Raw genomic sequence first — 15,394 nt, 5'->3', positions numbered from 1 at the left:
GGTTCATACCAAAGCTTTTCAATCGGATTGAGATCAGGACTCATTGCTTACTATTTTAAAAGAGTATTTTTTTTTCCTTTTCAACCATTCGTGCGTGCTTTTGGATGTGTGCTTTGGGTCGTTGTCTTGCTGGAGTCCCCATGATCTTCTACTCAAACCAAGTTTTCTAACACTGGATAGGACATTTCGCTCTAGAATGTTTTGGTAATTTCCGTTGTCATGATTCCTGTGATACAATGAAAGCCTCCAGTATCAGATGCAGCAAAGCAGCCCCCCAGCATTATGGATCCTCCACCATGCTTAACTGTTGGGCAGGTGTTCTTTTCGTTTTGGGCTTCATTGCACCATCTATAAACAAACTCTTGTTGTGCATTGTCAAAAAGCTCTTTTTGTTTCATCAGTGCACAAAACATTTTCCCAGGAGGAGTGTGGTTTGTCCAGGTACTCCTTAGCAAAGATTAGTTGTTCATCTTTATGTCTTTGCCTCAGTAATGGTGTCTTCATTGACGTTTGCCCATACAGCCCTGCCTAGTTTAGTGTACGGTGTATGGTACTTGTTGAAACCATGACCCCAGACTGTTCCAGGTTGGCCTTCAGGTATTTGGTGTTTTTCCCACCATTCGTGCCAATCTTGGAAGACTTCTGTCAACAATGTTTCCCTTTCCCTCACGTCCAGGGAGGTTCTTGACAATTCCATGCTCGTGAAACTTCTTAGTCAACCTGGATACCAAGGTCTTTTGAGATGACCTTATACCCTTTGGAGGTCTTGTGTTTGCGAATTATTGCGCTTCTGATATCCTCAGACAGCTCCTTTCTCTTTCCCAATGTGAAAAAGAAACAGGGGATAGCAAGTGGCTTTTTAAAACACGGAAGTCATCATTAATTGGTTAATTCATGTTGTATGGGCACAGACAATTAAAAACAGGTGATTGTCATTTTTGGTTTACTAAAGGTGAGTCACAATGTGTTTCCATATTGATTTACAGCACAATTTAAGTTTTTCTGTTTTTTCCCTCATTTTTTATTGTTTTCGATTGTTGTTTATCATTTGAATCAAAGTTCACTTCATTCATTGTTTTCACAAGATTTTCCACATAATGCTAACTGACTTCAACAGTTTGTGAGGAACTTTCAGTGTGTAGCTCTGAGCTAGGACATTACTGCACAATGCTTCCGTAGCCTGAACGAACTCCCCCTTGGGGATGGCCATGCCCTTGGGGCAAGTCAACCAATCAATATTGTCCAATCATAGAACACCCTTTGTAACATCACAAATACCACTCTAGCAAAATCTGATCATTTTGATTCAGTCTGGGCCATGAATTCCTGAAACTCCAAATATTTGTTGATGCAGGAAGCGTTTGTTTATCAAATTCTAGGAGTTGGTAGGGTTAGGGAGGACCACAAGGTATATGTAGAGACCTGAAAAATGTCATTTTCATAATATGACCCCTTATAGGCCTATTTAAATATATGCATCAAAATCCCACGTAGATTTTCTTTTGTTCTTTTGACTGTAAAAATATCAAAAAATGCTTCAGGAGTACTGCAAGTACTTTTGCGCATCCAACAACAACCAGAATCAGCTGTTGATGTTGAAGAGCCACTGTACGGTACTGTAGCAAGTGATATGTGACTTACTTCAGAGCAAAGAGGCCTTTGTTTTATCATAAAGGATAATAAATAAAATATCCAAGGCGTTATACCTGATGCTCTGAGATGCTCACAGAGACATCAAAAACAAAAGGGGGCAAGACGAGTGTTGGAGATGGGTGAATGCAATGATGCTGCTCGATGGGGGTCAGAGTGGCATCCAGGTTGCATCCATGAAGGTGAAATATTTGTGAAGACTACTTGAAATTTTGAAGGGGGTGCTGTTGTAATTTCTTGCTATATCGTAGAATTATTATTGATGATATGCAATATTTTAATATAGACGTGGTTTAAAAATGGTTTTATTCTTGTGATAGTTGGTACAGAATGCAAGATTGTTCATATAATACAGCCTTTAAAATGCATCTATTTCTCTTCCTGACTTTCAATGTTTTTCTTTTTTCTGTTTTTTCTGGTGCACATTACTAGAACTCTGAGCAAAACATTTGAGCCCTGAGATGTTTACGACTTTTTGAATATTTATTTTTCTTGCAGAAAAAGACCAAACTTAAGAAGACATCGAGCTTGGAAGACACAGACACTGACCAGGAAAGTACAAGCAGTGCCTCCCGTGCTCCATTACACCACAGCAAGTATGTTACACACAAACAAACACACATGCATAATACAGACATAGCATACATACAAGGGTTTTTCTTCACCATGAACGTGATTTCCAAGACCTATCTTGGTTATGACAGATGGGAAATTAATTATAGGCTCCATGAGAGGAAACATTATTTAATCAATATAAATTACTGCTTAATTTGTTAGAACAAATTTGGCTCATATTTTCTTGTCTAATTTTATTTTTGTGTGAACATGTACAGTACATCATTGGCATTTGATGGTTTTTCAGAAAGAAGAAGACCATGAAGTTATCGAGAGCCCTTTCAGATCTAGTCAAATACACACGGTCTGTGGGTCTTTATGATATCGAAGCACAAGGTGAGCAGTTGTGTTTATTCTCTACAATCACTTGTATTTACTCAAATCAATGAGGTCTGATGGTGGATAACAAGCATGCAGTGCAATAGCTGGATTTGTTAGCAACTGTAATTTAGAGGACAATGCGCCCACGTTCTTTGTGGTTAATGCGTTCCAGGAACCACACGCGATCAATGAATTGATAGAGCGACAAACTATCTTATTATTTACAGTAATTTAAACGTTAATGACACTCCCCATACTGACATTATACCACCTTCTATCTGTATTACTCTTTCCCACACTCTTATTGACTGTTTGAAGCACTTTTGTGTCTCACTTAAGTCCGAGACTCACGGAAAAGAGCAAATTTCCGGATGCTGTCAGCCGATAGAATGCACGTACGATATCACGTGACTGCCTACCAAAAATCCGCAATGAGGTGGAGTCGCGAGTGTTGATGCACGAGAGCACACTGTATTTCGATTCAGTCTGAAAAGTGTGGCTTTGTTGTTACTAATAACCTTTTAGTGATTTGTCACATTATATAAGACTTTAGTGCTAGTATGAAGTGTCCTGAGATTACGACCAGTAATAATAATAATAATAATAATAATAATAATATCAAATTATTTATGACTTATTTTTCTAAGTTGTGATTTGAGTTTCTTGACAGAGGGCATAACTAAAAAAAATGTTCTCAAAACTTTATGTATACACCTATTTCTGAAAAAATAAGTATTAGCATGTGCATAGTATGAGTTACCAAACTGTGAGGCGTTCTACTTGTTCAATAAATGCTTAATAAACCGATCATACTCTCGTCAAATTTTCTTTTTTTTTTAATCTTGTATTTATCCGAAGGGCTAACTGGGACCTTCAGAGGGGCATTTCATACTGTCTCATGTGAAAATGTGTGACAGCATGACAAATAAAGATTCTGATTCTGATTCTGATCTACGGATCATAATTATTACTGTAAAGTTTCAGGAAGAATGGCCAAGGCTTTGTCAATGTTATAAACATATTTTTATATGGAATCAGCTTTTGAGGTTTTTCTTCAGCCAAAAATGTTACAACTTTTGCCAAAATCAGAATCTAATCTGGATATCTTCATGGTTTGAAAATGTTTCATCCAAGAGATTTCATGTGTAACTCACTGGTAAGAAATACAGATATCTAAACTCTCCCGAGGTAGCTCAGGAAGTTACAGTAAATAAAGTCACATGTCAGGTTACTATTATGAAGTGTTGGAAGACACAAGAAGTTTGAGTCATTAGCGTTATCATTCATTAAAAACAACAAAAACTCCCCAATAGTGAGCTAGAACTGAAGAAGCCTCTTGAATGAAATTATCTGATGAATGAAAAATCTACACAAGAATAGTTGTATGTTGTGTTTACAGACAAAAATATTTAACCATGCATTTTAACAGTATACAGTAATCCCTCGCACATTCGCGCATCAACACGTGCGGCTTTACCTCATCGCGGATTAGTTGGTAGTCATGTGATATTGGCTGACGGCATCCTGAAGTGCGTCAGTATGGGGAAGATTCATAAACATTCATAAACCGTAAATGATAAAATAAATAGTTTGTCGCTATATCTTAGAATGTCGTTTTTGCGGGTGGTTCCTGGAACGCATTACCTGCAAGTAACGAGAGACCACTGTATGTGTCTTTGTGTTCCTTATAGCCAATTGTGGCTGGCAGGTGTCATCACTGAGTGAGACCAAAGCCCATCAAGTGATGCAGCAGAAGGCTACATCATTCATACACTTCAATCAGCAACAGCTCTCCCGTATCTACCCTTCCTCCTACCGTGTGGACTCTTCCAATTTCAACCCCCAGCCCTTTTGGAATGCTGGCTGCCAGCTAGGTATGAGTGTCTATCAATTCAACTTGTGCTCCATGATCATTATATTCAAACTGCTTTGACATACATTATTACTATTATTATTATTTTTATTATGTATATGAACTCTACAGTGCTTACCCGACTGACATGAACCGCTTTGATTTCAGTTGCTCTCAACTACCAGTCAGAGGGCCGCGTCCTCCAACTCAACAGAGCCAAGTTCTACAGCAATGGAAACTGTGGATACGTCCTCAAACCTCCTTGCATGTGTGACGGTAAGCATATTAAGGGCGCACTCTTTAATTTCTTTCTGTGGAAAATAATGGACTTATAGAAAGTTTTATAGCTGACCTAATATTTTTTAGTTTCTCTACTGCACAGTGAGCATTATAACAGTGATTGTATATGTGTGTATCAGTGTTTGTACACTGCCAGTCAAATGTTTGGACACACCTTCTCATTTAATGGTTTTCTTTACCTTCATGACTACACGTAAATTAAATCGTTAGTCGTTATTTATCAAATCACATCAAATCTCGCTACTTCACCTCATCGTGGATTTTTGGTAGGCAGTCACGTGATACCGTATGTGCAGTGGAAGACGGCATCCGGAAGTGCGCTCAGTTCTGTGATTCTCAGACTTATGTGAGACCCAAATGTGCTTTAAATAGTCGATAAGAGTGTGGAGAAAAAGTAATACAGTTAGAAGGTGGTTTAATGTCAGTATGGGGAGGGTCATAAATGTTTAAATTACTGTAAATAATGATATAAATAGTTTGTCGCTCTATTGCGGAATACATTCCTGGAATGCATTAACCGCAAACAACGATACAGTGTAGATTAAGTTGTTGCCTTAACAATACGGTTTTTATGAGAGGAAATTTAACATGATATTTTTTCTTAATACAACTGCAGGTGCCTTTAACCCCAATCTTGAGGATCCGTCACCAGGTCAAATGAAGAAACAGCTGGTGTTGAAGATCATCAGTGGACAGCAGCTTCCTAAACCCAAAGACTCTATGCTCGGAGACAGAGGAGAGGTGGCTTTTACACTTTTTAATCACTAGGATAAATGTTTAAGTAATTACGCTTTTATTTGATAACAAATTTTAATATGTGAAATTTTTTCAAGTGTCAAGATGCCAAATACCTTTTGATATTTATTGTTGGATTCAGATGTCAAGAGTATTATCTCAGGGAAGTTCTAAAATATCATGGAATTTTGCCAGGAAAAATAAATTAAAGGATTGGTAGTCATATTTTAAAAAAAGTTGCGCAAATGTGTTTTGTATCCCCACTTGGCAGTTGTGTCCAATAATAGAGGGTCTAGTATTAGTGGCACGATGCACACCCAGTAGCCATTGACATTGTTGTACTCAGCTACAGTCAGAAAGTTAGCTTTCAAAGTATATTTTAACATTGTTTCATTTAAGTCAATTAATGTTAAGATGACGTAGACGATATGGTGGAAGCTGAAAAAGGAAGAGTGTTACATGACTTTTAGGAAGGAGTTAAGACAGGCTTTGGGTGGTCAGGAGGTTCTTCCAGATGACTGGACAACTACAACTAATGAGATCAAGGAAACAGGTAGGAGAGTATGTGATGTGTCATCTTGAAGAAAAGTAGATAAGGAGACTTGCTGGTGGAATGAGGAGGTACAGGAGTGTATACAGAGAAAGAGGTTAGCGAAGAAGAAGTGGGACAGTGAAGGGAACTGAGGATGGTATACAGGAGTACAGGGAGATGCAGAATAAGGTGAAAGTAGAGGTAATAAAGGCCAAACAAGGGGCTTATGATGACTTGTATGCTAGGTTGGAGAGCAAAGTAGGAGAGTCTGGTCTATACTGGTTGGCAAGACAAAAAAAAAAAAAAGAGATGGGAAGAATGTGCAGCAGGTTAGGATGATTAAGGACATGGATGGAAGTGTATTGACAGGTGCCAGTAGTGTAATGGGAAGATGGAAAGAGTACTTTGAAGAGTTAATGAATGAGGAAAATGAGAGAAAACAACGACTAGAAGAGGTGTTTGTTGGAGGCCAGGAAGTAGAAAGATTAGTCAGGATGGAGTGAGGAGGGCATTGAAGAGGATGAAAAGTGGAAAGGCACTCGGTCTTGATGATATACCTGTCAATTTATAGAAGTGTCTAGGAGAGGTGGCAGTAGAGTTTCTGACTGGGTTGTTCAACAATATCTTAGATAATGAGAAAATGTCTGAAGAATGGAGGAGAAGTGTGCTGGTGTCCATTTTTAAGAACAAGAAAAATGTTCCTCTGTAGTTGTGGCAGCTACAGAGGAATAAAGCTGATGAGACATTCAATGAAGTAATGGGAAAGAGTAATGGAAGCTAGACTAAGGGCAGAAGTGAGTATTTGTGAGCAGCAGTATGGTTTCTTGTCAAAAAAGAGTCCTACAAATGCAGTATTTGCTTTGAGGATGATGGTAGAGAAGTACAGAGAAGGTCAGAGGGAGCTGCGTTGTATTTTTGTAGATCTGGAGAAAGCTTATGACAGGGTGCCCAGAGAGGAACTGTGATATTGTATGAGGAAGTCTGGAATGGCAGACATGTATGAGGACTGTAAAACAGTGGTGAGGTGTGCTATAGGTGTGACAAATGAGATCAAGGTGGAGGTGGGACTGCATCAGGGATCAGCTGAGCCCCTTCTTGTTCGCTATGGTGATGGACAGGCTGACAGACGAGGTTAGAATCTCCATGGATTATGATGTTTGCCGATGACATTGTGATCTGTAGTGAGAGCAGGGAACAGGTGGATGACAAGCTAGAGAGGTGAAGGTTTCCCCTGGAAAGGAATGAAGGTTAGCCATAGTAAGACAGAGTACACGTGTGTGAATGAGAGGGACCCAAGTGGAAAGAGTGAGGTTACATGGAGAAGAGATCAAGAAGGTGGAGGGTTTTAAGTACTTAGGCTCAACAGTCCAGAGCAATGGAGAGTGTGGAAAAGAGGTGAAGAAGCGTGTACAGGCAGGATGGAACGGGGGGAGATAAGTATCAGGTGTGATGTGTGATAGAAGAGTTTCAGCTAAAATGAAAGGAAAGGTGTACAAAACTGTGGTGTGACCAGCAATGTTGTTTGGTCTAGAGACAGTGTCACTGAGGAAAAGACAGGAGACAGAGCCTGAGGAAGCAGAGATGAAGATGCTGAGGTTCTCTTTGGTAGTGACCAGGATGGATAGGATCAGGAATGAGTACATCAGAGGGACAGCACATGTTAGAGATTTTGGAGATAAAGTCAGAGAGGCCAGACTGAGATGGTTTGGACATGTCCAGAGGAGAGATAGTGAATATATTGGTAGAAGGATGCTGAGTTTTGAACTGCCAGGCAGGAGGCTAGAGGAAGACCAAAGCGGAGGTTTATGGATGTAGTGAAAGAGGGCATGAAGGTAGTTGGTATGAGAGAAGAGGATTTAGAAGACAGGGTTAGATGAAAGCAATTGATTCGCTGTGGCGACTCCTGAAGGGAAAAGCTGAAAGGAGAAGAATGTAAAGATGACGCAGACTGATAGATGCCATTATTAGTGGTCATAAAATAAATTAGTACCTTGTCTGTGTAGGTTCTCAGTTATCCAGGCCATGGTTATCCAAAGCTGTTTAAATCAATCCACTGGATTACTTAAAGAAAGTTTCTTGAAGACATTTCACCTCTCATCCAAGAGGTTTCTACAGTTCTAGTGGTGGTTGGCCTCGTTTTGAAAGGAACTTTCCTTTCAAAACTCTCTAAAAGAACGACCCAGCAGATTAGCCCAGGTTTTTCAGAATTATCGCTGTTTACATATCTTATATATAATTAATTATTCACAGATAAAGTATGCATGTCCATTGGTTAGTAAAAAAATCAGGGTTTTTTTATGTTGCTTTTTTAATTTTAGTTATGTTAAATTAAGAAAATCTGATACGAGCGGACTGATTTATGAGCTCAGTCACAGAACTACTTAATCTTGTGTCTCAAGGTATCACTCAAACATTAATGGGTTTCCTGTACTGTACATCTAAGAGTGACCATGAAGTAACAACATGATAACACAGATAATTAAATTTATGTAAAAAGGACATTTCTGTGGGGTGTCTGGTCTTATTAGAATTATTAGAACAGGCGGGGCAAGACTCCGAGGGGTGTACAGTAAGTACATAACACATGGGACAAAATTCAGTTTTAATGTGCTCTCTCTTAAAGTTGGTCAGATGTTGCTGATACTTGTATTACATTAAACAAGCCCAGTCAATAACCAAACTACATTTTTTGTACAATCTGTATGGAAACATTATTTCCAGTGTTCCATGATCATAGGGTGTTTGCTCACATCATTAAAACATTGTAATTGTGAATTTCAACTGAGTAGCAGTATAAAACTGTAAAATTTGCCAAACTTCCAACCAAAAAATTTGAATATGATTATTGATTACCGTTTAAGTAGTGTTTTAAAGTTGTGTACTGTTTCTTTCTCAGATTATTGATCCATTTGTCGAAGTTGAGATCATTGGTCTCCCATTGGATTGCTGCAAAGAGCAGACCAGAGTGGTGGATGATAATGGTAAGTCAATGGAGAGGTGAAGTATTCAGATCATTGTCTTCATAAATAAGAAAAGGATGTCTAAGAAACACAAAGTAATTATATATGGTAAATCAGCGCAGATTAAAAAAAAATTCTCCATTCTCTCGAATTATTGTGGTGGCATCATATTAGGTATAGTTTTCCAGACATCCCTCTCAGAATTAACACAGATGAAGTTACTTTTGTTTAACTGCTGTCCAGTTTGCTGTGAAAATTGGTTGTCCCTGTTTTAGATATGTGTATTTCTTCAAATCTGTGTGATGGTTGAGCAAAGCATGAGGCAGATGTGCATAGGCAGTACCTGTCAATCTCCTCAGTCACCTCAGTAATTGATGAGTGCTGAGTTCACTCTCTCACTCCCTTCTGACTGTCCACTGTCTAAATCTTACATCTTTTATCATTTTTCATCTCCTTTCAGTTTAAACACATATTAGGCACTGTTCACACTCTGCCTCCCACTGTTTCTCCTTTTCCACCCATTGGGATGTTTCCATAGGGTTTAATCCAATGTGGGAGGAGACGCTAGTGTTCACAATCCACATGCCAGAGCTGGCTCTGGTGCGTTTCCTCGTCTGGGATCATGACCCCATTGGACAGGACTTTATTGGCCAGCGGACCATTGCATTCAACAGCATGATGCCAGGTAAGACTTAGAGACACCCCACATACTCCACACTTGCAACCTCCATATTTATTTTTATATTAGCATTGTTGCATTTTGTTTTTATTGTTATGTTAAAAAATGTTGTTGTTTTTTATTTTCCATTGCATGAAACAAGCCATATCTTCAAATGTTAATGAAATGTACAAGACATCAGTATCACGTCTGTCTGTTACAGCTGTCTTACAAAAAAAAGATCCTGACTTAATAGGATCATTAGACAATTATTTATGTCATTGCCATCGTAACTTTGTTTCAGGTGACAGTAAAGGGTAGTCGTGTTATTTAGACCATATCTTCCAAACAATAAATTCTGACTTAGCTTCTTCTTCTCCTTCCGGCTTTTCTCTTCAGGGGTCACCACAGCGAATCAGTTGCCTCCATCTAACCCTGTCTTCTACATCCTCTTCTCTCACGCCAACTACATGTCCTCTTTCACCACATCCATAAACCTCCTCTTTGATCTTCCTCTAGGCCTCCTGCCTGGCAGTTCAAAACTCAGCATCCTTCTACCAATATATTCACTATCTCTCCTCTGGACATGTCCAAACCATCTCAGTTTGGCTTCTGACTTTATCTCCAAAACCTCTAACATGTGCTCGTACTCTGATGAACTCATTCCTGATCCTGTTCAGCATCTTCATCTCTGTTACCTCCAGCTCAGTCTCCTGTCTTTTCCTCAGTGACACTGTCTCTATACCAAACAACATTGCTGGTCTCACCACAGTTTTGTACACCTTTCCTTTCATTTTAGCTGAAACTCTTCTATCACCCATCACACCTGACACTTATCTCCCCCCGTTCCATCCTGCCTGTACACGCTTCTTCACCTCTTTTCCACACTCTCCATTGCTCCGGACTGTTGACCCTAAGTACTTAAAATCCTCCACCTTCTTGATGTCTTCTCCATGTAACCTCACTCTTCCACTTGGGTCCCTCTCATTCACACACATGTACTCTGTCTTACTGCGGTTGACCTTCATTCCTCTCCTTTCCAGGACAAACCTCCAACTCTGTAGCTTCTCCTCCACCTGTCCCCTGCTGTCACTACAGATCGCAATGTCATCTGCAGACATCATAGTCCATGGAGATTCTAACTTCGTCTATCAGCCTGTCTATCACATTAGCTAACAAGAAGGGGATAAGAGCTAATCCCTGATGCAGTCCTCATACATGTCCTGCACCGCTCTAACATACGTCTCTGCCACTCCAGACTTTCTCATACAATACCACAGTTCAGCTCTGGGCACCATGTCATAACGTTTCTCCAGATCTACAAAAACACAATGCAGCTCCCTCTGGCCTTCTCTGTACTTCTCTATCAACATCCTCAAAGCAAATAATGCATCTGTAGTACTCTTTTTTTTGGCAAGAAACCATACTGCTGTTCACAAAAGCTCACTTTTGCACGTAGTCTAGCTTCAAGTACTCTTTTCCATAACTTAATTGTATGGCTCATCAGCTTTATTCCTCTGTAGTTGCCACAACTACAGAGGACAAACCTCCACCTCTCTAGCTTCTCCTCCACCTGTTCCATCCTGTCACCACAGATATTTTAACTTAGCTAAACCTGATAAATAAATTAACTATGATTGACTTATATGGTAAAGATGGGTAGGTAACATTTTAACATTTACATCGATTTTGTTTTTTTGTTTTTTTTGTTTTTTTACTTTAAGGTTACTCTGAAGGAGAGCACAGGTCACATGACATCTGAGTGTAAGGGATTATTAGTGATGAGATGCAGTTCATAAAAATAAGTATTCCATTTGCATACCTGTTGGCATCATGTACTTTTTTTTTCTGTCACTCTACTAGATTGCTCCTTTGTTGCAATAATATGTCATCTGCTGTACGTGCATCACATTGGAAAATGTTGAACCATTTTCATGATAACTCAGATCATTATTATGCTAATGATATTCTGATCTAAAGTACATAAGTGCTAGTAACCCTCAAGAGCTGTCCACCTTCCATAACTGTTTTATTGCCAGCATCAACTATATGTCACATAATTTCCTTTACCGTAACCCATCCATCCATCTACATCGGGTCGTGTGGGCAGTATCTTCAACAGTGAACCCCAAACTTCCCTTTCCCCGACCACATCTGGGAGAAGACCTCCTGGATCTAACCCGAGGTCTTCTCCCAGTAGGATGTGCCAGGAACACCTCCCTTGGGAGGCGCTCTATATAGAATGTGATGCCAAAAACATGTTTTTTTAAAAGTTTGACAGTGGCAACAACAATCAATCAATCAATCGACTTTTATTTGTATAACGCTTCATCACATCTGAAGACATTTCAAAGCGCTTTACAGATAGAAAGCCAACAGTGCCCTCAAGAGCAAGCATAAGCGACGATGGCGGGGAAAACTCCCTCATTGAGGAAGAAACTCTGGGCAGGACCCAGGCTCTAGAGGGCGGTCATCCGCCTTGACCTGTTGGTTGGGAAAGAGAAATACATTGGGGAAAGAGATGGGTCAAGTAAAAGAGACAGAGGGAGAGAGAGAGAGTGAGAGAGTGGTAGATATGCCAGTTTGAGTTTAATGTCCATAGTGAGCTGTCGCTGAATTGGGGGTGGGATTTCAAGGCCTTTGGATATCCTGTCTTCCATCCGCGTTCTCCACCTGTGGAACAGAGGCACAAAGACAGCGGCAGTATCATGCAGACAAAGAGTGCGATTTGACAGTAGTAATAACTTCTAGGAGCATTTTTGTCTGAGTATCTCAGCGTGTAAAATAATTTTCCCCATCATGTCAAAAGAACTAAGTGAACAGTTTGCTCTGATGTCAGACTTCATGTGGTTTTCCTGTTGCATTGTCATCCCGAGCTTTTTGTCCTTTTTACCGCATCTCTGTAAACTTCTGAGCAGGAAACACACAAATTATTTTTGCGTGTTTTGCTATTTGATGATAATTATTGGTTGAGTTAAACCAATAATTACCATCAAATAGATGAAAAACTTAATGGAAACAGATTAATCCAGCACAAAGCAACAAGTCAGACTTTTGATTACCAGGAAGCGCATTAGTGCTTCATTCACTAAGAATGGTGGAATAGCTCCGTGACTTAGCCTCTACACCCCCCGAGGATAAAATTCATTCATCAGAGGTAGAAATGTAAAAGTGACATTATGGCATTACAGAATTTAATTTCAACTATGTGTTGTTTGTGTCCATTAATTGTTTCTGGCAAGACTTAGTGAACAGTACTTTTGTATTTAGAGTAGTAATGGCATTTAATTGACCTCAGATGGTGATTTTTTTTTAATATTCTAGAGTAATCCCCGAAGGGAAATTACTGGCACACTCTAGTTAGTCCAAATCAAATCACATGCATGTTAGTGTGTACAGGCCCTGAACACACACACACACACACACACACACACACACACACACACACACACACACACACACACACACACACACACACACAGGGGGCCTGTACTCATGCAGAGGAGGTAGAGTGGTGAGCAGCTCCTGCTTTGTGCGCCCCAAATGAGCAACTTGTAAGGGAGACGGCGCCTTGCTCAAGGGCGCCTCGGCAGTGCTCCGGAGGTGAGCTGACACCTCCCACTGTCAGCTCACCTCCGGGTGTTTTGGGCGGGAGCGGGAATCGAACCGCTGATCTCGGATCATTGGACGACATGCAATACCGCGCGCTCTACCACTGAGTCACTGCCGCCCCTGAAATTTAATAGATAATGACTTATGAACAATTCAGCTTATGAACAGCCTCACGTAACTAATTCTGTTCCTAGATTAAGAACTACTGTAGTAGCAGGCTGTACGAAGCTAGATGAATCCATGTATGTGGAGAGGCACAACAAGTAGCTGAAAGGGTGTACAAAAGCATTAAAACTCAAGATAGGCTAAAAGTACCAAATCCCAATGGGACATACAGCCAAAAGGGTTTGAGAACAACGGTGTTATGGTGTTATGGGACTTCAGATTCCTGATTGACAAACAGATGCTGGCTCACCAACCAGACATAGTGGTGGTGGATAAAGAGCAGAAGAGGGCATTAGTGAAAGTTGTGGCAATAGCAGCTTACAGCTACATCAAGGAGAAGGACAAGGTTGAAAAATACCAAGATGTTGAAAGCAGACACTGACTTTCTCCCTGTAGTAGTCGGTGACTCTTCAATGACATCACTGGTGCCACATTTGTCAAGATCATACATGTGCTGGATGAACAGTAGAGTGTGAATATATAGGTTGTCCAATGGGAAAAAGGGGAAAAAAGTGTATTATTTGCTAATGCTAGGGCAGCAATTTGAATATTTGTGTTTTGAACTACTGTATAAATATTGTTTTTCTGTGTGTGTGTGTGTGTGTGTGTGTGTGTGTGTGTGTGTGTGTGTGTGTGTGTGTGTGTGTGTGTGTGTGTGTGTGTGTGTGTGTGTAGGTTATCGCCATGTGTACTTGGAAGGTATGGAGGAGGCTTCTGTATTTGTTCATGTGGCTGTCAATGACATCACTAGTAAGGTAGGTACACCTGAGAAGACAAGATTTAGAGATTTACTAAAGTACTATTTCGAACTTTAAAGGCTTTTCTGAGTGAAATTGATATTAAAAAAAATCATCATGTGCCCCACAAAATGAGTCTTTGTTGATTAGAAATCTGTCCCAATAAACTTGAGATTGTTTTATGTTTAAAAAAAAGGAAAATAGCACACTACAGGTAAGAGAAGACTATTTGACTTTGTGAAGGGCAGTGTTTGTGTGATATTCACAAAGAGAAATGCAATATGGACACAAAATTGAACATAGTAAAATATATGTTGAATTGAATTCTATTAAAATATACAGTAGGTGCTCTTTTCTGTATCATAGTGGCCAAAAGTATGCGGACACACCTATCACATCTGTCTTAATGTACCAGGATGCAATAGTGTTTTAAACTTCACCTTTTTAGTATTTATAGTGAGATCAGTGTCTTGCTCAAGGGAACCTCAGCAGAGCTCAGGAGGTGAACTGGCACCTTTCCTGCTACTAGTTCACACTCCATAGTTTCTAGTCCACGTAGGTCTTGAACAAGCCACCTTGTGGTCCCCAAGCCAAAGCCTAGCAGACTGAGTTACTGAGCCCCAAGAATGTGGACTTGTTCCACACTGATGTAGAACTTGACTGACCTGTAATGAACAATGTGGGATGAAATGGAACGCCACTTGTTTACCAACAAATAGTTCAGAATTATTTAAGATAATATACTTTTTTTTTTTGATGAGCGGGTTTGAAATAATGGGAAATAATTTTTTTGGTCTATATACCTCTGTCATTCTCTGGACATAAAGAGTACAAGAGTTGCTTTCAGTACACAATTTTTAATGTTCTTTTCATTCAGTTTCAGTGTACTCAGCTGTCGTCAGCCATGTTGTAGCTGTCCCTGCTTTGAACTTCCTCTCTCTCTGCTGTGTGGGTTTTGTGTGATATCTCACCACCACCTCACCCATTTTTTTCTCTTTGTCATCTGTTTCTTCTGATCTTCTATCTCTCCTTGTGTCTGTTTGTGATTTCAGTGGACCTGTCTTTTTCCAAATGCTCCATTTAGAGGCAGGAAATTTTTAGGAGCCCTGAAGCTGACTCAGATCTCAGGTGTAGTGCGATCCATTCGGCATCTTGCATGAGCCACATGCTCCCCCCTTTTTGCCATCAAAGTGACATTCCCCTGCACACCCACTTGTTATCAGCCAACTGCAAGCATAAAAAATGTTAAGGCCAACT

The 15,394-nt window shown here is 39.9% G+C and overlaps 1 protein-coding gene across 1 annotated transcript in view; it reads left to right on the top strand.

Moving 5' to 3' along the window:
- LOC137588946 (1-phosphatidylinositol 4,5-bisphosphate phosphodiesterase eta-2-like) overlaps nt 1-15,394 on the top strand; it is a 105,765-nt gene that overhangs the window by 79,201 nt on the left and 11,170 nt on the right. The window contains exons 13-20 of the mRNA XM_068306307.1: nt 2,149-2,246; nt 2,513-2,601; nt 4,278-4,460; nt 4,607-4,714; nt 5,355-5,479; nt 8,902-8,986; nt 9,504-9,650; nt 14,076-14,155. Of these exons, the coding sequence (XP_068162408.1) occupies nt 2,149-2,246; nt 2,513-2,601; nt 4,278-4,460; nt 4,607-4,714; nt 5,355-5,479; nt 8,902-8,986; nt 9,504-9,650; nt 14,076-14,155 (915 nt within the window). The remainder of the gene's footprint in view (nt 1-2,148; nt 2,247-2,512; nt 2,602-4,277; nt 4,461-4,606; nt 4,715-5,354; nt 5,480-8,901; nt 8,987-9,503; nt 9,651-14,075; nt 14,156-15,394) is intronic.

This window comes from Antennarius striatus, chromosome 2 (assembly GCF_040054535.1).
Source record: "Antennarius striatus isolate MH-2024 chromosome 2, ASM4005453v1, whole genome shotgun sequence".
Taxonomy (NCBI): Eukaryota; Metazoa; Chordata; class Actinopteri; order Lophiiformes; family Antennariidae; genus Antennarius; species Antennarius striatus.
This window is presented reverse-complemented; position numbering and strand designations above follow the sequence as displayed.